Below are 22776 nucleotides of genomic sequence, written 5' to 3'. Positions count from 1 at the left end.
ACACAACTGCAAACATCCTCACATCCTCGTCCTTATTCAATTAAATTCCATCTATTTTGATAAGCGATTCATAGCTTTGAGTCTTTTTTTTTTTAAGAAAAAAATCTAAATTCTCTGATTTCAGTTTCTAAAATGTGAATATTTTCTGGTTTCTTTAGTTTTCTATGACAGTAAACTGAATATCTTTGGGTTTTTGGACAACACAAGACATTTGAGGACGTCATCTTAGGCTCTGGGAAACAGTGATCAACATTTTTTGACATTTTAATGGACCAAACAACAGATTAATTGGTAATGAAAATAGTCGCAGCCTATTTAAATCCAAAAGCATAAAATTTCCATAATTTAATTTAACAGAATATTATGAATATGACAGGTGTCTCCAAAATCTGTTGTGCTGGATGTGACATTTTGACTTCGTAGTGTGTAGTATTGCATGACCTTTTTGGCCACAATAATCAAATGCTTCAACGCCAACTATTGTTACAGAAAGAGGAAGACCCAACTTTGAAAGAAAAACATTTCAACAAACACATGAAATACTCTGGATCAGGCCCTTGGAACAGTATCTTACGTAGTGCTGTTTGTTCTAAAATGCCTGGTCAGTAACTCGAACAAAAGTATTTAATCTGCAAAAGCTTGACATCTTTGTGATCCAATTTATAGATGTATGAACTGGACAAAAACGTGAAATTTGTAGGTGATATTTGTTGTTTCCAAAAAGGTACTAGTAACAGTGCAGAGCAGTTGTCTTCAATGCATGGGCATTTATGTGTTTGCAGTCTGTAACATTAGCACCACAGCAGCCTACAGAACGCTTAATCATTAGCATTGCACGCTAGTTTCAATTTGCATTATGCAAATGGTGACCGACGACAAAGCAATTCGACAAGGATTAACTCTGCTGTTTCCCGAGGTACATATGACGCAAGCATCTAGTAACAGTAGTGTAAAATCTGTATAACACTGAAATCACCCGAACTGGATGTGACTTCAAAATGCTCAAACATCCCTTAATTAACCAATCCAAACATTATCACAGACCACAGACGGAGTGGAGACACTCATCTGTTTGTGCTTGCATCGCTGTGTATGAAGTAGTGTGAGTCTGACTTAGTGTTGATGTGTGCATGTTCTGTTTGTATGTGTGTTGATGAGTGTTATGTATGGTGCCTGCCATATACATTCTCTCCACTAGGAGGAGACAGTAGCAAGGCGTTAAACTCTGATAAAGGAGGAGAGCCTGCAGCTAACACACACAAACACACACACACACACGCACACACACTCATACATAACGCCTGCATAAGAGCCACAGCAAAATGTAACAGAAGTGCAGTTAGTTTTTTCTATGGTCTAACACATGACCCCAGCAGTCAGAAACCACCCTGTTTATTCTGCAGTCGTGACGACGCGCCGCCGCTCTCTGAGGTCTGCTCCGACAGGAAGTAATGCAGCTAAAAGAGGGAGGGAGCTGAGCCACTTGCGCCTTTCTCTTGTCCATTCAGAGGCTGATCCGCCCCAGACGTTATTTATTTTTTACTGAAAAAGGCCACTCGTCATCAAATTGAAGCCATTTGTTCAGAACCTGTGGATGGCTGCTTCTGGCTCCCTCTTTTTCAGCTCTTCCCGGTAGCAGCAGGAGCAGTAGTTGCCCGTTTCGGGGTGTCCGTAGTAGGTGCAGCTGGGTGTCCGACAGCGGCTGGACTGGAGGCTGGCCAAACCACCGGCGCTGCCCAGTGAGTAGTGTCTGACTGGGGGCTGCCCGCTCCGAGAGTCCAGGTTGGAGCGCATGTCCCGGAAGCCGTTGGTGTAACTTCCACCTGTGGGTTCGGAGCCGGGGTAGTCCGGCGGGTCGAACTCGGGGGGGTATGAGGGCGCAAGGCGAGAGGGACTCAGAGAGGCGGGGCCTTGTGAGTTATTGTACTGGGGGTGGGGGGGGCCCTGCGTTGTGGGGCAGTGTCGAGGAAGGGTGGCGTAAGAGGGGAGGCCGGGATAGGAGGTGGCCGGGGAGCCACCGGCTAGCTGGCGGCGAGTATCCACGTAGCCGTGCATGTGAAGGTGCTGGGTGAGGGGTGCTGCGGCAGGAGGCTGGTCGATGAAGGAGGGCCGGGGGATGGGCACGACAGCAGAGTACATAGAGGGGCTCAAAGGAGTAGTCTTGAAGGAAGGTGACGAGTTCTCTGACAGCTCCTCTTTAGCCTCATATGGCCGGTAGGTCAGCTCCGCACCACCAACGGTCTCCTTCTTGGGTATTTGGATGCCATTGGTGATGCCCTTCCTCTCTGCATCACGCCGCTGTTGTTCCTGCTCCGCTCGAAAGCGCTCCTCTGCGTCGGTCAGGTAGCGCTGGATCATCTCCTCCTGGAAGGGCTGCCGGTTGCTGGTGGTGAGCAGGCTGGCGAAGATGAACTTCCTCTCACCTTGCATGGCAGCTCGCAGGATGCCCAGGCTGACCTTGACGTCAGCGCTGTACTTGTAGGTTTCGCTCTCGGTGCTGCTTCCGCCGCTGCTGCTCATGCTGCTGCCTGTCCCGTTCAGACGCTCACTACCTGAGGAGGGGGAGCCTTTCCCAGAATCCTCTGAGGTGTGGGCTGAAGGAGAGCCGTCCTTGCTGCCCTTCCTCCCCCTAAATGAGCCCTTCTTCTTCTCCCCGCCCTCCTGCTTGACACCTCCAGCTCCGGCGTTCTTTCCTGTCATCAGTCCACCCACGTTTTTCTTCAGCTTGCTGCCCAGGCTCTTTCCAAAACTGCCGAGCTTATTGGCCACAGAGTCTGCCCTCTTCTTGTCTTTATCCTTGTCTTTTTCCTTCTTTGTTTTGTCCTTCCCTGCTGTCCCCGTTCCAACCGCTACCGATCCACTGCTGGAGGAACTCGACGAGGAAGAGGAGCTGTTCTTGGCCAAGGACCCACCTCCATTAACCGCTGATCCTGTGGTTGTGTCTCCGTTGCCATTGGAGCTGCTGCTGACTGACTCCTTGTCTGACTCTCCTGAGTCAGGAGGCGTGCGGGCATCCTCTCCTGCTGATGCTGTGGGAGACTCGGGCTGGGCCAGAGGCGCTTGCTGCAAGGAAACAAAACAGAAAATATGAGCTAGTGGAAAAATACTGCAAAAAAAATGAACATCAGGTCTCAATCTGCTGACCAAATTACAATAGAAAAGCAAACTAAAAAATATAATAGTAAAGAGAGATGTAAAATAAGGACTGTCATATTCTGGCTAAGTTTTAACAGTACAGGCACGTGACTCTCACGTGTGGGGACAAAAAGTCAGTACGACAGATACACAGTAAAAAAAAATCATACAGGAATTAGCTGTAATCAACTAATCTTTAGTCATTAAGTTATCGTCTTGCAGTGACAAGTCTTCTCACAAACACTCGACACAGAGAACACATCACTCAGTTTAAGATTCTGCTAATCAGTTTCAAGTCCCTATATGGTCTGGCTTTAATTTACATCTCAGCACTCCCGACCCCTTACTCTGCCCTAAGACCCCTCATATCAGAGAATCAAATGTTGTCAAAAGTCCCAAGGTCCGTAAAAGCATTATCACCTTTTGTTTTAAGCCTTTAAAACAAAAGGTGATAATGCTTTCACTGTTTTAGCTTCAGTGTTGTGGAACAAACTCCCCCTCGACATCAGAGTGGCTGAATCAGTACCTCAGTTTAAGAAGCTTCAAAAAAAAAAAATCTTGTTTTTCTATCTCCATTTTATGTCATTTTCTGTGTATGATGTGCTTTTAAATTGTGGTTTTATTTCTGTGTCTTTATTTTGTGAAGCACCTTGTAATTCTGGGTTTGGAATGTGCTGTGTAAATTATTTATTATATTTATCATTATTGGAAATATACACGTTTTGTGGCCTGTATGGTCAACTCATTAAATTAGGTTTCTAAAAAAACATGATGCATATTAGCAAAGAGTTAAAACTCTCCTGAAACCCTTCAGTGAAAACCTGCTGTGTGTCTCTAGTAGACTTTAAGATAAGTCAGGGTTGCTTGTTTTTAAAATCTGAAACACTGTGAGCATGATGAAGGTTAGTATTGAATTAGATAAATGTTGAATGCTTGGTTAAACAAACAGTTAATAAGGATGTGAAAAGTGTGATTCATAGAGCTGCTTCTTTGCACACCAATGCAGAAAAAAACAAATGACTCAGTTTCCAAATGCTTTTCATACCTACAAACATGTTATGCTGTATTTGGAAATGACGCAGTATTCTGATCTCTAAAAACTCTCTCTGGCCATCATGACCAACACACAGCTATCCTCAAGCAGCATTGCTAAACAGAAGAATCGTGTTAAATTATAATTTAATTACTTTGAATACTTGGGTTCCTGTATTTCCACCAGTTGCTGTAGTTTAACCATGAAGCTGCTCTGAATTTGTCCTTCCAAGCACCCTGATGTTAGCATGTGGCACACAAGAGGACCTTTGTCACAGTGTTTGCGTGGCGTGACTCTATGACCTGAATGGGCCAGTGTAGTTTGTTTTTTCACATACGCTTTGTACAGCAGTCAGGGGACAGGCAGTTCGATGGAAAAGGGAAAAAATATTGTCCTTGTTTGTAATGAGTGTGGGAAATTAACACAAACCACAAGCAGCTGTAATACTCCAAGTCTACCAGCCACTTTGGCATCAATCTAATAATCATCACATTACAAGTTGGGGTTTCTTTTTATTCCAAAACTCAATTTGGCTTGTAAAATACTGAGTGAGTTTTTGGAATCCTAAGCCAGTTGTCATGGTTAGTTGAAAAATAATTCACTGTTCTTTTTATCGCTGATTTATCTTGTCTGTCATTTCAAAAGCAGTCAAAAACCAGGTGGTACAATAAAGTCTGTCAGAGCTTTATAAAGCTGCTGTAGAGGAGCAAAGATGACTCAGGATGGATGTGTGGACTTTGATCTTTACCTCACAGGGCAGGGGCAGCCAGGTGACCGTCATGTAGCTGTGCAACATCTGGAGCTTTGCCTCTAAAGAGAGAGCCACACTGGGAGGAGGAGGGACAGACAGGCACACAAGTCAAAGCTCAGTGAGAGGAGACCAACACTTTCTGTCAGAGTTCCTGTGTTGTACTGTACTTGAAATGTATTTACTGGTGTTATTCATGTAGTTGATGAGCTTATTTCATGTTAAAATATCATAATGATCAACAGTCATGAGCTGGAATCTAGAGCACGGTACCAGAGGTAAACGTGCAACCACTGAAAATCTATCCAAACAGGTAGCCAGCAACATCAACTGGGATCATGGTGAGGGAAGCAGGAAGCTAAACAATATACTGCTGTGGACGGTGTCACAACAAAATGTATTTTAGCCACCTAAACAAAAAAAAAAAAAAAAAAAAGACTCAACTCTGAAAATAAAATCAATATTGGTTTCAGTGTACGCTATATTTAGAAAATTTTCACAGCTTTATCTTGCAATTAGACAGCCTTTTCTGATGGAAAATCGTAGTTATATAAGCAAAATATTTCTCTTTCCAAACCAACCAAACTCCATGGGTGAAACAAGTCATTTTACCTCGCAGAACACAGGAGCAGCTGGTCCACCGCTGCCTTGAACGGTTAGTTTCTTTTTGTCATGGTGTGACTTTGGTGTTTTAAACAGTTTATGTTTCACTGAGGCCACACAATAACATAAACAAACTAACCAACTGAGGCAACAGCATATCAGCAGCTCCTGTGTTCTGCAAGGTAAAATTACTGATTTTGTCCATGGAGTTTGGTTGGTTTGTAGAGAGTGTTATTTGTCTTATATATGATGGCAAAGTAAAGTGGTGAACAAATTCAAAATATAGCGTACACTTAAACTGATTTTTTAGGTGGGCCTTTTTTTGAGTGGCTAAAACACATTTTGTTGCTGAACCTGTCCACAGCAGGTGCTCCTCTCTGCTTCTCTAAACTGGGCACATGCCGACCTCCATCTACTGTAGTCAGTGCACTGACTATCCTTAAGTACCTCATACAACCCCACTTCAAATAACCCAAACTATTCATTTAATGTAGGCTCATAATAAAACGGGATGAATATTTATGTGCTGCTGTTTAACAACAACCGGTAATTTGGCTCTGGACGGTGCAGTGAATAGCAAAATGCACTAAAAGCATCTTGCTCTTGTTCTGAGCAAGCCTTTTAACTCAGTGACCTTTTCCGAACAATATTACACAGCCACTCATGAAATAATATCTCTGTCCACCATTTTACCTGAATAAGACATCCACAGCGTGATCAACTGAGGTAAGTAAGGTGGACTGTTATTTTTACCAAGCTGCTATTTTGGCGCTCCTTCCCCTGGTCCATTCATAGAAGGTATTTAGAGCTAATCTTATTGTCACTGGCACTGTCGCTAATCTGGAGTCAGGAGTCAATCCCTACACACTGACACTCAGCCCTAAAGGGACAGCTGTCTATAAGGGAGTACACAAGCAAGACAACATGTCCCACTCTCGCCTTTATCTGCATCAGTTATGACCTTTAAAAGCAGTTCTGACAAATCCATGTGTAAAAGTCACCTTATCAATCCATTTGACCTGACTCGACGGCATGTAAATGCGTAAGAGCTGTTTTTAGATGGAGAACATACCTCGCCAGCATCACGTTGTCTGTGTCATCTTTGCCCCACTCCCAATCTTTCCCGGGGTCCACAGCAAAGTGCAGAGGCAGCATTTTGTGCTCTGAGTCAGTGAGAGGGATCACAACTGCTGGGAGAGATGGGGGAAAATATTCTTTAAAAAAAAAAAAAAAAAAGATAAAACGTTTTTATCCAGCACTTTGTAGACAGAAATACTTCTGAGTGCAATCAATTCCTCCACTTTCTATTTTAACATTTAACTGGCTAGGTTTGACCAGTATTGTTTTTGGCTGGTCCAATCTGATATTTTTAGACTGGTGAACAATTCAGTGTCTGGACAATGTCTGGAATTTCATGGATAGGCTTGAGCACAAACTTGTGTACAATTGCACAAGTATTCAGTGGTTCTCCAAATTCCACTCTTGTAAAGTGAAAAACCTAAAGAACAGCATTTAGACTGACAAAGTAATAGAATATATTACATCATGAGAACATTATATATTTTCTAATCAAAATCACTGGATATACTGACATGTCCACCTCCAAAGTCACCATTCCTTAATAAACTGTAAGGTCAGCGTTAAGAAAACACCGACCCATCAAGCAAAAGTGCAAAGCTACAAAGTGAGATGTTGGATATTGGGCTGAGTATTGGTACCTTTAAGGTACTGACTGAGATAACCCAGCACCAAAAAGAATCAAAACTTCTCAACCGATTCCTGCATTTGATCCTTTTGGTTTCCAGATCTGAAGAAAAAAGACTATTTGTGTCGTTCTTTGACTGATCGTAACGTGTGTTCAGTCCACTGCCACAGCAGCTACGACCCATACAGTCTGTGGTGGTGAAGTTGAGTGTGATGTATCCGACGGAGCTGAAAGTTCAGCGTGCCAAGATGCCACCAAAATGTTGTTAAGTATGGCTATACTACATGCCTGTGGCTTCTGATAAAAATAAATGCATAAAATGCAGGAATATTTCAAGAATTCCTCCATTCACATGATGGGTGTCGAATAAACTAGAACAGATGTAATACTCTGTTGGTACTGGTATCACTTTAAGGCCATGGGGCCCTATTTCAGAAAAAAGGTTTAGTGACTGTTGAGCCTAAATGTATTAAAAGTGAGTTTTTGAATATAGGCTGAATTTGTATGAATGTGTTTTGACAGCATTTCATTCCTGACTCCTCACACCACTCCTGTTTTTTAAGATAAATGTCATGGTCTGCATTGGCACACATTCATATTTGTACACCGCTGGATTAAAATGGAGGCTCCGCCTTTTATTTACTTGTTGTCATAATGAATCATCGTACTGGAGCTCCGCTGATGATAGCTTTCATACACGCGCTAAACTGGGCGTTAAATTACTCAGAGTTGACTGAACTAATTCTGATCAGCTGTTCTGGAACCAAAAACTAAGAGTTTCCCATCTCAGGCTGAATCAAGTCAGAGTTCAGGATTAGGCTCAGAGTTTGTTAGACCTGCTCTCTGAAACAGGCCCCTGATACTGATACTGGTATCATCATTTTTAAACGATACCCAGCACTAGTGGATATTAGTGGTACGAGTGCTGTCAGAGAACTCCTGTTCTTAACCTCACGCACATTAATATATGGAAATTATTTGAGGACTTTTATTTTTCAGCAGGGTGTCTCAGGAGGAATTTCTAAAGTGTTACACCCATGATTGATGTGCTGTGATTTATAACTTTTTAAAATGTCAACTGCTTACTAGGAGGCTGCAGAAAAAAAATCAATATTCAGATGATAATAAAGATGAATGATGCAGAGCATTACCTTGCTCTTTGGAGCTGTCTTTCTGCTCCATGGAGACCAGGGCAGAAAAGTGGGCCTGGTCGTACGCCAGGACCAGGGGTGAGCGATGGCACTTGACAGCTGGCACTTCCAGTGGTAGGTAGATGCCTCCGAACGGGATGGGAGCAAAGGCTAGGGAAGAGTAACGAGGACGTTAAGCATCTGAAAAGATCGACCTCAGCACCGTGTCTAGGCGATAAAGAGCACTAGGAGCATTTGAGCCAAAAATAGAAATGAGCTTTCACTTTCAATGAATCAAACCAGTATTTCACTTACTACTTAATTCTGCCAATTATGAGTGCTGCATTAATTCCATATCAAGAAGTGAACAGTGTAAAGAAAATTAACAGCTACTACAATTATCAAACCACAATTCCCTCAAAGCAGTGCTGTAAGTTGCTTATTGTAGAAAAATGTATGTGTGCACATTTGTTTTATGTGACCAAAATGGGTCACACAGTATTTGGCAGTAGTTGATACTGTTTGTTTTAACCTGCTTGAGATACCAGATGGGTGGTGTTCACTTCATTAGGACAACTTAGGCAAGCCATCAGTCACTGACAACTTGAAATGTTTCATATCAAATACTTCCCCATGATTGTCTCAAATTTCTGTCGACTGTGGCCTAAATCCTGAAAATGACCAACCCAAACTTTGCTGGATAAAAGACTACGAATTGTATGATGAAATTATGAAAAATATCATGACATATGGCGTGTGATTCATTAGAAATGTGAGGCTTCTCCTTACCCTCTCCTCCGGAGTCCCTCAGCATGGTGTCAGCCACCACCACTATGGGCCTTCTGAGGACGTGAGCCAAGACGAAGACATGAAACTCCTCTAAACTCTCGTAAACTGGTTCATCTGAGGACTCCGCCCTGAAGACAACATCAAGAACACAGCTTCTGGTTAACATAAACACAACTGTTGATACTGTTGCAAAACCAGAGAAAATACAAGTTTCAAGTAGACAGTAGACTGTCTTATTATGGATTCCTTATGACTTAATAATTGCAAGAAATTGTAGACTTTTTGTTGGGGCACAAATACAAAATTCATAAACATATAAAGCAGGGCTCGAGGCTAACGATTTCATGTTGTCCCAGGAACAGTTGAAAATGTGTTTGGAAGATGAGTACACCACTTGCTTGTTGCAGGGAATCAAAGCCTCCAAAAATCTATTTCAAACAAAAAAATCAATCCCCACACACACTTAAGTCTCTCATATCTTCGACACATTAAAAAGAAAAATCAATGCAGAGGTGCTGCACGTGTGTGGGAATTTACTTTTTCCTTTAAAATGAACATGAACACATCCCTGGGATGAAAAGGATTTCTGTATTAAGTATGTAGGTCACCATCGCTTAACAAATGACAAACTGAACCGAGTGCTGACTACAACGAAGCACATCTTCTCAGACTTTTACTACTATCACTGGCTGGCTGCTCAACACGAGATCAACGAAAGACTTTGAAATGTTCCCGCATTAACGGTCCACCTTTCCCTAAATTTTAAGGGACATATTTGTTTTAGTCATTGGATTGAAACAGTCTAGCAAACTGCTTACCGCTTCCTAGCCAACTTTAGCCAGGTGCTACCCTGGCTGTGTGTGAGTGAGCTAAAGCATACATAATTGGTTGGTTTTGGTTCGGATGTTGGAATCCGAAAGGATGCAGTAAACTCACTAACAATGGGGGATGCACCCCATTTTTCCCAAATAATGCTACATGAAATTGGCAGGAGGAGAGACAGTTAGCTGCCAGTGGGCAACAGAGTCCTGCGGTTTTTAATGTTGGAAAAAAAAGAATCAACTCCAATCAAGAACGTGAAGTGTTACAGTGAACTATGGTTAAAGTGCACATGCACACCGTGTACGGAGGCTGTGAGTCCTCTGCAGTGGGCGTAAGTTCGACTCCCGCCTTCGGCCCTTTGCTGCGTGTCACCCCTCCCACCCTCTCTCCCCATTTCCTGTCATGTCAAGTATTTCAGCTGAGTACAGTTTAGTGGTAAAAGTACTTTGAATTTACATCAGTGTAAATTGAAGAGATCGTCAGAGATGAAAAAAACATTTACTCCAGTTCTGTACTGAAGTACAGTAGCATAGGTGCTTGTTTTAATGGTGTTTTTATTGTGCCATTAAAAACAAACAAATACAAATATTAAATAAATAATAAAGAAAATAAACTACATTTTGATTTTGGGATGGTTCATATTCAGAGCAGTTACAACTGTTTTTCAGGATGGTTCTGGGACAGTCGTGAATTAAGTTAGTTTAGGGTAATGATGAGAAAGAATATTGCAATATGCCTGAATTTAAACTGGTTTTTAAATTTGTGATGACATTAAAACTTCAAGAGTGTGTATTATAGAGCTTTGTCAGTATATTTAACCCACTGAACTTGTGCTTGTTGCAATAAATAGCAGATTGACTAAAAGGAGGACCAGCCACTCAGTTGTGATTGTGAGCACAGTCGTTTGTTCATGAATAAAAACATGAGTGCGCGCAGCTTTAACAGTCCCAGCATTGTCCAAGCCAGACCTTACCCGTTGGTGCCGTTGGTGCTGTAGTGTATTCTCGGCTCACTGGAGGCTAGCTTCAACAGTTCATTCCACTCTTTCTGCCACTCCTCCTCCGTGTACACCAGACCAGACTGAGGAGAAAGGAAGGACACACAAACACACACAACACACACACACACGTTTGCCATTTAGAGAGGGAGTGTCAAATGTCACAAAAGCATGCACTGACGTTATGGCATCTTAACGCAAGGTTACATACTGACAATTGAGGAAAGAAACTTCACCAGAGCCTTTACAAATCCCCATGCTGTTCACACAGTGGCATCAGAACCCTCATTAATATCATGTGTTTAACCTCCATATATGGACAGAAGGACGCTGCCAATTAATTTGTTTTTTCTTCAGAATCAATGTCCCCATTCACCTACAGTAAATGCAGGCAGGAAAGTTTCCCAGTGCAGCCACAGACCTCCACTGCTGGCCGCTGTGCAGCTCCACTGGAGCAATTTTGGGTTTAAGTGATTTGCTTAAGGACACCTCTGTGGTAGCTGTTGAAGAATGGGTGAACATTAAGCAGTCATTCGTGTGGCATCTCCTCTGTGGGTGTCTGCACGCTGTCTGCATCCACTTTGGAAAACATACTTAGTGTGCTGTTACGCTTGCATTCATGGAGAGAAAGGTCATTGTGTCCTGTAAAAAGCCTCTAAAGATCTTCTTTTTGCCTTTGTAGAATGTTGGAAGTGAAGTGTTGTGCACAACTCACACAGTCTCTTTCTAAGGTTTTGATTAAGAGTTTCAACAGTAGGTGGAGATACCAGCACTTATAGATAATATAGTTAAACAGTGAGGTAATGATAAGACAATCTTATAACCAATGTTTGCATTTGATAAAGTCATCGGCATGTTGTAAGGGCTGGAAAACGTGACTTTCTTAAACACAATCAAAATATCAATAAAAAGTAAGAAAAAGACAGTGAACTAATGTTACCCATCTAAAGTGAGGAAATTGTTGACACAGAAAGGAAATCAGGGTTAACTACTATGGGCAGAAGTGGTTTTGATGTTTAAATCTCGCCAAACCTGTGCACTCAGTGGCCACTTTATTAAGTACATCTGTACATTCTAAGGCCCCGGTCAAACAGAGTGCAGTTTTGGCAGTGAATGGGCATCTTGTTCCAGTTGTGTTCAACAGGCAGAAAGTGTTTTATTCAGTTGCTAATGCACCTTGGACACCTCGCATTTTGGATGCTTGGAGTCCATTGCATTTTTACAGGAGTGCCCTGAACGCCTCGAGTTGAAAAACACTTCAAATCAGCGCGATAAAACTCCTGATATCATTCACAATATTTCCCTATTGTCCAGCTGAATTATTTATATTGTGAGACGAGCCGTCTGTGGCGGAGAGGACAAAGGTTTCCAGATGCTTGGACACAACAATCATGGAGGACAAATTACTGGTGGCAGTTGCTGGATACCTAAAACTATGTGACTTTACCATCAGTAGTTAACATGATTTGAACAGAAAACAGCGACCTGGAGGCAGGTACTTGAAATTTTAGTAGTTTTCATTCATTTCGCTAACAGTAACAGGGCAAAGGGTAACAGGCAGCAGGTGAACATTATAAACTTTGTAAAGGTAGAATTTATGACAAAGCTGAGTTGCAATATATTTTACATTGGTACCTGATAAAGTGGCAACTTTAACTATAAATTAAAATTTAATGTTTACGTTTAAAGCTGCAGTCACTGTTGGTATGCTAGAGAGTGACTGATGATCAAAAATATTTAGAGCTACAAATATAATATTGCACTAATATTTAAAGTACTGTTAGAGTTACTAAAGGCATGAAGTGGCTGACTTGTGTGAGTACAAGTATTTCCCCATCAGTCTGGCTATGATTATTAAGTATATTAATGGAAATTGCTCAAAATTGAGCAAAGTTAGTTACAGAGCCTGACACTGTTCTGCCTGTACTGTCTCTGTTGCTTTGTTTATTGTTGCCACTGAGTTTGGAAAGAGATGAAATCACAGAAAACTAACCAACAATAGTGAGCTGTGTGCATTTGACATTTTAAATCTTTATTGCAGACATGCAAGCAGCAGCAGGCAGGCATGTGCTATGCGGTCTACTGTAGGAAGCATGAAAAGGCTTTACTTGTCCTTTGTCTCCGTATATTTTTCCCCATTTTGACAACGGACTCAAGCTGGCACCATTCTGATCACAAGTTCACAAGCCTCTCTATGCTTCAGAGTACCACCTCCGTCATACCGTCATCACAGCGTTACAAAGACGACCCAGAGAAATGTGAAGCCCATATCACAGACCTCTTTGTTCTGCTGGGTCTGCTGCCACCTCCACCTGCGCTTCAGTGCCTCTCTCTCCAACCCGTGATCCATCAGCGCATACAGAGACTTCCTTAGCATCAGGTCCCGGTCATGAAAACCCCACATACCTGCATTAGAAAACAGAATCACAATGAGAATCGTCTTTATTTGTGAGTATGTGTACACATACATGGAATTAAATTTTTCATTGCTATCGATGTACTTACTCTGTAATAGACATCAAGCTAAGAATAAAGACAACAAAACTGAACCAATAAAGGTTAAGGATGTTAACGAATAAAGAATGGGCAGGCCTGTAATGTACACGAGCATATGAAAAAACAGACATATATACATTAAAGAAATTACTAAAAACTGAGACGTTTAAAGGGGATCTATTTCTATTTCTTTTTTGTCATATATAATGTTACAATGAAAATAGAAAAACACTCAGGTTTCAGACTGCTCTGAATGCAAAGTTTTTTTCGATGTTCAATGTCCTTTCGATGTCCTCAAAGTGCTTAAACTCTCTGTGATATACAGAGTTTCTGATGGACATGTATCTTTGCTTGTTGCTAAAGCAGCTAACCACTACTAGTAGTAAGTGATGCACTTCACTAGTGTTTTGAGCTCCCAGTCCAGGCAGAGTCAGCTGCATGACTGCTCACGATAACTAGCGGTTAGCAGCTAAAGTAGCTAACCACTGATAACAAGTAAAACTTTGTCCATCGGTGAACTCTATAAATCTTCCAAAGTTGAGGCAGAGCAGCCAAAGGACACGAGATGGAAAATCAGAAACTATTTTCTCCATAATATACGACCCAGTTTCTCCAGAATCAGTGAATAAAGTTATTAAGTTGTGTGCTTGTAAATGTCAGTCCCCAGAGACACTCTGCTTCGACTGCCTCCAACCAACAAACAAACCAACTCAACCAGTATAACTGCATTCTTTGTGGTGTGGACATATTTGAAAAAGGCACAAATCATGAGAGACAAAAATAAATAAAGTGCAAACCAATAAATGAAAAGGTCAATTTGTAGGCATGTTCTGAAAAGCACAGGTTAAGTACATGAATATTGCTTTCACACCTACTATCCAGGAGATGCACTACAAGGGCTTAAATAATGTCAGCACATTTGTTAGGACATTATTAATTTTCTGGGCTAGGGCTCCTGAGTGGGCCATAAAGGCTAAGTGAATATGCACTGCAACATTGTAAAACGCAATTAGAGCTTAAACTAACAATGAGGCTCTCTTAATGAATGCTAATGGAGTGTGAACCTGCACAGTATTGGGGTCTTGTCTGAAAGGTCTGCGATACTCACCGAGCGAGGCTGCGTGTAACAGGCAATTTCCGTCCCCGCTTGTTGCCAGAGGCAGCAGACTCTGACAGTTTGAAACCACTTTCGTCCACCAGTTCAGTCTCCCTGCAGGCAAAGGGGAAAAACATAAGTCACCTGTTTGTACCACAAATATGGCTCAGTATCAATCCAAAACAATTTCTGTAGGGCTTTCCAAAGGGGAAAATGAAGAGGCTTGGAAGATAAACATATTGTGTCAAAACTAGACTTCCATGTTGGAAAACAGGATGTCATATGACTCTATTATTGTCGAGTACAGAATAAAGTTCTGCTTTTGTGTCAGCAGTCATTTGATTTGTTTTCCTAAAGGATTACCTTGGTGTTAAATGTAACTAATTACAATATGAGTGTACAAAACCATCTAAATTTAGTAGATATAATTTTATTATGAAAAAAGGTCTTCATCACAGCAGACATTTTCACTTGTCATAGCGGGAAACAGTGAGGCGGCATAACAGGACCAAGACCCTAAAACCAAAACACCTAAATCAATTCATTTCATTACTTCTGTCCTACTGTGACATGTCAAAAATCTTCTGTGAAAACAACCCTACAGGAAATTAAAATCTTAATTCATCAGAAAAAAAAAAAAAAAATTTCTTTTTTCCTTATTGTTTTACACTTCAGTAGGGCTGCAACTTTCATTCATTGTCGATTAATTTCTCAGTTAATCGATTAGTTGTTTGATCTATAAAATGTCAGAAAATGGTAAATAATGCATGTTTTCCAAGGCAGAAAACTAAATATCGAGAGTAGAAGACTGAAGCTGTGTTCCCTTGTTGATGTACAGAAAGCCTGTTGATTCTGCTCTGTGATCGTCTTGCAGGCGTGTGTGTGTTTGTCTTGCTGCAAGGGTCTGCATTTTTTTTTCAGTGAAAAAGAAACACAAAAATTACCATTCCCACTAAAATTATGACTCACAGGATCTGTCAAAATAATCGCTATCTGATTGTTTTTTCATACTGTTCAGCCGTAAGTCTGAGTAATACTACTGCATTACAAGGGAAAGTCGAGGGAGGATAAGGAAAGCATTGTAAATAATCAAGACCTACTTTATTAAAGAACACATTCAGGCTAAAAAATTGCATTAATATGTCTAGAGGTCTAAGAAAATATCCATACACTTTCTAAATGCAACTTAACTAGTTTTAACCACAAAAGAGGACAAAACTCGGACAAATAGACAAAAATGACCAGCAAGTACCAAAAACAGCTATAACACTGTCGTCACATTACACATTATTAAGATACAGAAATTAAATAATCTGTCATGTTTTATAGAATTAACAGCAAAATAAAACATCAACAAGGCAGACAACACATAGATGTACAAACAACATAAACTACACAGCAGCTGCAGCCACAAACACACATATTAAAACAAAAAGAGCCCAACAGTTTGTGGTGCACGCACACACACGCACGCACGCACGCACGCACGCACGCACGCACGCACGCACGCACGCACGCACACACACACACACACACACACACACACACACACACACGCACACGCACACGCACACACACGCACACACACACCAGCATTGTACATTTACTTGACTGTTATTTACTTTCAGGTAAAGAAAAAGGAGCCACCTTGTTCAGACTAGAGCTGATTAAGCACCAAATATTTTGATTACCAATTAATCAGTTTGAGTAATTTTTTAAGAAAAGGTAAGGCAAGATTTTCTGATTCCAGCTTCTTAAATGTGAATATTTTTTGTTTCTTTACTCCTTCATGACAGTAAACTGAATATTTTTGGATTGTGGGCAAAAGAAGACATTTGTGGATGTCACTTTGGGCTTTGAGAAACACTGATAGTCATTTTTCACCACTTTACTTCGGTTAAACTAACCGTACAAACTTATCAACAGATTAATCAATAATGGAAATTACTGTTAGTTGCAGCCTTAGCTCAGACCATATAGTTGCCCACTGTGCGGATCCACAGCATTAATGCACCAAATTACTTCATTTATCATAAATGAATATCTGCAAAAACAAACAAAAGAATGGTGCTAATACAGCACATACTGCGCTGTTCAGTCAACTTAAATAACCACAGGGGAAATTCAGTCACAGCGACAGACCTATTTGTAGATGCTCTGTCCATATACACAGAAAAGGCATGGGATGTCTCGTATTGAACAACAGCTCTTCAAAAGCAACTCCTGCTTGCAAAACCTACAGTTTCATGTGTGTGTAAGTGTTCAGTTCTTCTCACCAGCATGCTCCAAGGCCACCATCATAGACTGCTCAATAAGGTCCCTCTCGATGAAGCCACGGAAGTCATCTCGGTACACGGTGAGGTCTGGTAGTTGGAAAGTGCACAGCGGCGTGTCCAGAAGCGGCTCACTGCTGGTACCTCCAGTGCTTGAGACGTGAGAGCGGGCCAGAGACACGATGGTTGAACTGGCGTGGGAAATTCCCCTCGACAGACGCTTTTCTGTAGCTGCTGAGAGACAATCACAGATGATGAAGACAAAAGGTGTCATATACAGTAGTATTTTTTATACATAACTCTTTCTAATTAGGACTAGGGCTGCACAATTAATCACAATATCCAAATCACAGAACCACATCCAAATCTAATTTTTTTGAAAAAGGAAAAATGTATGAGAAAACAGCATCATAATGAGGTACTGTAGTGCTGCTCAGATGACCTGGCATAAAAATCTTGTTCTCCAGATGAAAGAGAACATGTTTGTTTCGTGCAAACCATAATAAATTTAATAAACTGTGAAAATTATCATGCAAAACTCATTATTTCCACTAATCATATCTCTTATCATCAGTGCAATTTCAGTCAAAACAATCGCAATATGACTTTTTTTTTTTACCAAATCATGCAGCCCTACTTTGGACACATGCAGAAGAATTTTGGGAAAGAGAAAAAGGGTGTGTTACAAAGGTTAGCAGCAGCAGTCAGAGCAACACTTCAAACTGGTGTTTCTACCAGTAAAATTATGTTATTTTAACATTTACACATGTCACTAGCTGGTAGCCTCACCTTGCACCACCTCATCTTGGCGGTGGAGTATAGGCCGCCCTACCCTGGCCATCTCCTTTTCGGGAGGCAGATACGTCCTGTCTTCTGTGAACGAATACGTCAGATTCCCAGCATGCACCTGTCGTAGCTGCTCAAAGTCACTGAGGGCAGCAGTGAAATCCCAGTTCTTGCCTAGAGACAGAGAGAGGGACAGGAACATCTGTTTGAGCCACTAGGGCCGGAGTGACAACCTGAATCTTGTCTCTATGTCAAGACTATGACACATCCTTTAATGAGTTTAAATATTTACAACAAGTCAATGCAAATATAGGCTGTCTTATCTTCTGTAAAGGCCACTGGCACATTCCTTCACTCGGGTAAATATCAGAATTTGAAGCACGTCTCAGCTCGCTGGTTTGCTGCTGTTCACTGCATTGCATTACATTTTTAACCCATATTCTTATCTGCAACTCATGTTGCTGCTAGGCAACAGGACTCAGAAGCCCTGTTGACTCCAGCTATACCTTCCTTCTGTAAGTGTATGATAGTCTAATTAACAGTAACAATTCAGAAGCACTGACTAGGACAGCGGTCAAACTGGCCACCACCATCCTTTTTTCCTAAGTTGCGCTGTATAAAGAATGGACCCAAAAAAGATAAGATGTGTAACTGAATTGAATACATTTGGTGAAGGCATAATTGATTTTACAAACTTGCTCTTAAAGGGATAGTTCAGATTGTTTCATGTGGGGTTGCATGAGGCACTTATCCCTAATCAGTGTGTTACCTACAATAGATGGCAGTCAGCAGACCCCACATTTGGAGAAGCAGAGAGGGGCATCAGCACAGAACCTAAGCAATGTACTGCTGAGGACAGGGTCAGCAACAAAAGGTATTTTAACCATTTGCTGTCAGACTGACTTCATGGACGAAGTCAGTAATTTAACCTCACAAAAAACAGGAGTTGCTGGTCAACTGCTTCCTTGATTTGTTAAGTTTGTGTGTGACTTCTGTGTTTTAAAAGGATAGTTCGTATTCACTGAAGTCACACAATAACACACAACCAATGGATTGAGGCAACACTAGAAAGGCAACTTTGGTTGGTTTGGAGAGGATGATATTTGGCTTATATAACATGGTTTCCCGTTGGAAAAGACTGTCTGATGGCAAAGTGAAGCGGTGAAAATATTCTCAATATAGCATATACTTAAAGTAAAATTTATTTTTTGTTTCTGAGTTTCTGTGCTGGTGCCCCTCTCTGTCTATCCAAAGGCCGACTGGCATCTACTGTAGGTAATACACTGACGATGGATAAGCACCTCACACAACTCTATAATCCAAGTCATCCCTTTAATGTTTCACTTGATCTGATGAAGAATGACTGGATAAAAAACAAGTTTTTATCACTACTCTTTATCACTCCAAGTTTGCATTTGTGTGATTATTTCTCATGCAGCATGTGCACTTAAAAATGTCTCAATTACATCAAATTTATCATTCCACGAGGACAGCAGTAATTAAGACAATTATAAAAATATTTACTTGTTCCAGATGTTTTCTGTCCGTGACCAGAGGTATGAATACTCTGAAACTCACCCTCTAGCAGATCTCTGGCCAATCCTGGTTCAGCTCCAGTGGAACGGACAAAGTCGGACAGGACTGCGTCCATATCCACGGTCATGTGATCATGAATTCACAAGTTTGCGGGTTATGTCCTGACAGAAAAAAAAAAAAAAAAGGAAAACAAACTCGGACTCTGCTCTCCCCCACAGGGCAGCAAGGGAAGGGGTGAGGGGGTCCAGTCCTCTGCCTTTTGCTACTCTACCAACCACACCTGAAAAGAGAAAAAAAAATCTGATTAAACCTGGAGGAATAAACTCATCAGAGGCGTAACATTTTCAGGAAAGATTACAACAGTTTACAATAGATGAAAGGAGTGGTAGGGCTTGCATGTTTACGACAGTGAATGAGAGGCACACTGATACAATGACCCTGCTCAACCCCCTTTTCAAATGCAAGCCTGTCGTGGCCTGGTTTGCTTTTGAACTTGACACTTTTGCAGTCACTTGACCCAACCAAGACAACAGCTGTGGCACAACAAAGTGAACAGGTTTGACTCAGATTTGCCATAAAAGCCACTAAAAGTCAAATGACAACACATAAAGAGAAGCTGCTGTTAGATGTGATGTTTGTCATGCATGTGGTTTCAGTCTACATCCTGTTCTGGAGAACACTTTTTAATTAGGCCTAGCTATTATGAATTCAGAAAAGCTGTCGGGATCCATCACTTAAGTCATGACTATTTCAAAAACTTGACTTGAAACCAATGTGCTCCAACACCGCCTTCAGATATGACCTGCTGAATATGAAAACAGATGAAACAGAGAAACCGACCATAAAGGTTCTGAGCAGGAATCACACTTAAAATATATATAAGAGAAAGCAAGTCATTTGTGTGAAGTGTTCAACAAACAGCCAAGATAAAGTCTGCTCACTCTAAATCAGTTGGGGATAACAATATCAGGACCTAATATTGAATGCCAATATTTATTTTTGTGCCTGTAAAATCTGGCTTTTTGTTCATATTGTCATAATTGATGATTTTAGATTCAGATAACAGTATAGAAAAACCTATTTCAAGGCTAGGTAAGTAAATGGAAGTCAATGTCATAAATGTTAAAGTTAAATCTTTTGAGCAGTGTGCCATGAGGAAACTGTATGCCTTCAAAGAGGCCTCTGTGAAATCAATTAGGCAATTTTACTCTTCAAATTTCAATGGCAGATCCAAAGGACCCGCATCAGTTGGGCACTGAAATCAATAGAGAAACATTATCAAGACTGAGAGGAAAAAAAAAAGAGTCAGCATCAATGGGCCGTTGACACAAAGGATGCAGAGGGCAATCAATGTGCAGCCAGACAAAAGGCATGAATCAAAGTAGCTCTGGCTAAAAAGATGTACTAAGCTAAAAGCGAAAATCATTTATGTGACCAGGAGATTCAGGAGTGCTTTGAAGCATATTGAGGCTTTGATCTGTAATGTTCGTCCTTCTGCAGCACTTTGCTGAGTTAGTATAATGTGTAAATAAACGTTTCAAACATATGGTAAATAATAAACCTTGCTCATCAACATATGTACAAAAAGCAAGCGAAATCTTTCATCTTAGAGCTGCAATATCAAATGCTAACCTCAGCTACAGTATGTAATTATTACACTCTGCACATTGGGCCGATTATTAAACACATAATATGTGCGTTTTGCTGCTCTGGGACAGAAGACATGGTTTGACGATGTTGTGAAGTACTGTGGGATCATGGGAGTTGTTGTCTTCATAGTTAAACAACCAACATATTTAGATGAAAGTCTATCTGATGAAACTTGAAATTTTCAAGTGAGCTTCTCTCATTCTTCTTCTCTGGATCTCTAGAGCAGCATCCTATACCTTGTAAATGTCTAAATAGTTCATTTCATCTTGTAAATATCTACATTTCTTTTTAGATTTTAGTTTATTTGAGCTTCTCTCTAACTACAACTCATAAATATCTAAATAGTTTCTTTGATCTCATAAATACGTCTATAAAAAGTTTATTTGAGTTTCTCTTCCACTCTTTCTGTCCTGATCATGAAGTCATAGGAGTGCCTTAAAAAAGAATAAATCCATGAAAGAATAACAGAATTAATGTGGAAATATAAATAGATCTTCCCTCCCTTTGTAGATTTTCTAAAAAACTTTTTTACTGTCCTTGTAGTGAGTTTGTGATTATTTGGTTAAAGAGTTAAAGAGTCTATTCACCTTTTACATGGCTAGCGATCTGCAACCAACATATCCATTAAGCTGGATAGATTTATGCAAACAAATCAATAATGATTTAATTAACATGCAAGTGAGCACATGACGTCATCTGGCAACTTTTGGAGCAAGTGCTAATTACTTTCATTGCAGAAGAGTTGGCAGCACTGAATAGATCTGAAGAATATTTTGTGCGCCTTTTTTATGTACCAACACAGTGACTTGCATACAGCATCCATATATGCAATCAAGGCATGAATAATGGAAATGTTTTATGGGTATCTTAGTGACAAATTGCTGTGCACAATAGTAAACTATCGAGTCATTATGCCTCCTTGAAGTTCAGTTACTGCCTAATCCAGTTTTGACAGACTTTTTTTCTTTATCTACCTACAGTCATCTATTCCCATCCGTCCCATGGCTCATCCACCACCCAATGTTCCTGCCTCATCTCTGACTCAGTGAACCCTTTTCCACTGCGCCTGATGAGTCACGAGTTTACTCTTCTTACACCTCTCTATCGTCCTCTCGCTTCGCACTCTCTCCCTACCTCCCTCAGTTTCTCCATCATTATTACAGTAAAAGCCACAGAGGCACGCAGGGGAGGAACAGACTTCAGCACAAAAGGCCTTTCTCAGCCAGCAGAGTATTTCTAGAGCGTTCGCTGCAAAGTCAGGCATTCAGTAGCCTCTTCTGCAGGGTCTCCTAACATTCTTGCAGTTTGTCGATTCTGTGATTCAGGTCACACAACAACTACAGAGATGTGAGGCCAGTTAACCATTTAAAACGGCAGGGTATCAAAATAGACTCAGACCCCATTCAGACTAACACAGAGGTGTGGGGTAGACCGTGTTCTGACCGATAATAGCACTGCAACAAAAAACACCAGGGGCTGTGTTGGAGTGAGCGTGTTGCTATAGGTACCAGTCAGAGGAAGTATTATACAACAAGAAATTCCGACCAAGCAATCTGATTGGTCAGCTTGACATGTAGAACTTAAGAACTGATGAAAACACCATGATCATCACTAAAAATACTTTTTTTTTTTCTGCCCAGAAAATAGGGCTGTAACTAACGGCTGTTTTCAATGTCGATTTATCTCTTGATTACTTTCTAATTAATATTTGATTTGATCAATTCATCTCAATGTGGAAATAAATCATGACAATCCTGTTTCTTGCAGCTGTTAAAGTAACATTTATAGAATAATTAAATCAATTTTCTATAATGAATACAAGTTATGGTGCTGTTCAGACCGCCCTGTTAGCAGAGATGTGTGCCTCCCTCTGTGCTGTGTACAGTAAAAATGTTGTTTTTGAAAGGCTAAGCACCAACAAATATGGGCTGATGCAGAATATTTTGTTGGATAAAAACATGCTGTGAGTTTCAGAAA

At 40.9% G+C, this 22776-nt stretch overlaps 1 protein-coding gene across 4 annotated transcripts in view; it reads right to left on the bottom strand.

Annotated features, from left to right (window-relative positions):
• Window positions 1–1119: 1119 nt before the first annotated feature.
• Window positions 1120–22776, bottom strand: part of otud7b (OTU deubiquitinase 7B) — a 45574-nt gene continuing 23917 nt past the window's right edge. The window contains exons 2-12 of one of the 4 annotated variants that reach the window (XM_084727666.1): window positions 19192–19429; window positions 17617–17787; window positions 16831–17061; window positions 14567–14668; window positions 13241–13368; window positions 10939–11045; window positions 9144–9271; window positions 8376–8525; window positions 6592–6709; window positions 4917–4995; window positions 1120–3063 (exon numbers count right to left, since the gene is read on the bottom strand). In XM_084727666.1, coding sequence (XP_084583792.1) covers window positions 1582–3063; window positions 4917–4995; window positions 6592–6709; window positions 8376–8525; window positions 9144–9271; window positions 10939–11045; window positions 13241–13368; window positions 14567–14668; window positions 16831–17061; window positions 17617–17787; window positions 19192–19276 — 2781 coding nt within the window. In that variant the 5' untranslated portion in view covers window positions 19277–19429 and the 3' untranslated portion in view covers window positions 1120–1581. The remainder of the gene's footprint in view (window positions 3064–4916; window positions 4996–6591; window positions 6710–8375; window positions 8526–9143; window positions 9272–10938; window positions 11046–13240; window positions 13369–14566; window positions 14669–16830; window positions 17062–17616; window positions 17788–19191; window positions 19430–22776) is intronic. The other 3 variants (XM_084727667.1, XM_084727668.1, XM_084727670.1) reach the window with 3 other exon arrangements.

This window comes from Lutjanus erythropterus, chromosome 9, assembly GCF_056507025.1.
Source record: "Lutjanus erythropterus isolate fLutEry1 chromosome 9, fLutEry1.hap2, whole genome shotgun sequence".
Taxonomy (NCBI): Eukaryota; Metazoa; Chordata; class Actinopteri; order Lutjaniformes; family Lutjanidae; genus Lutjanus; species Lutjanus erythropterus.
This window is presented reverse-complemented; position numbering and strand designations above follow the sequence as displayed.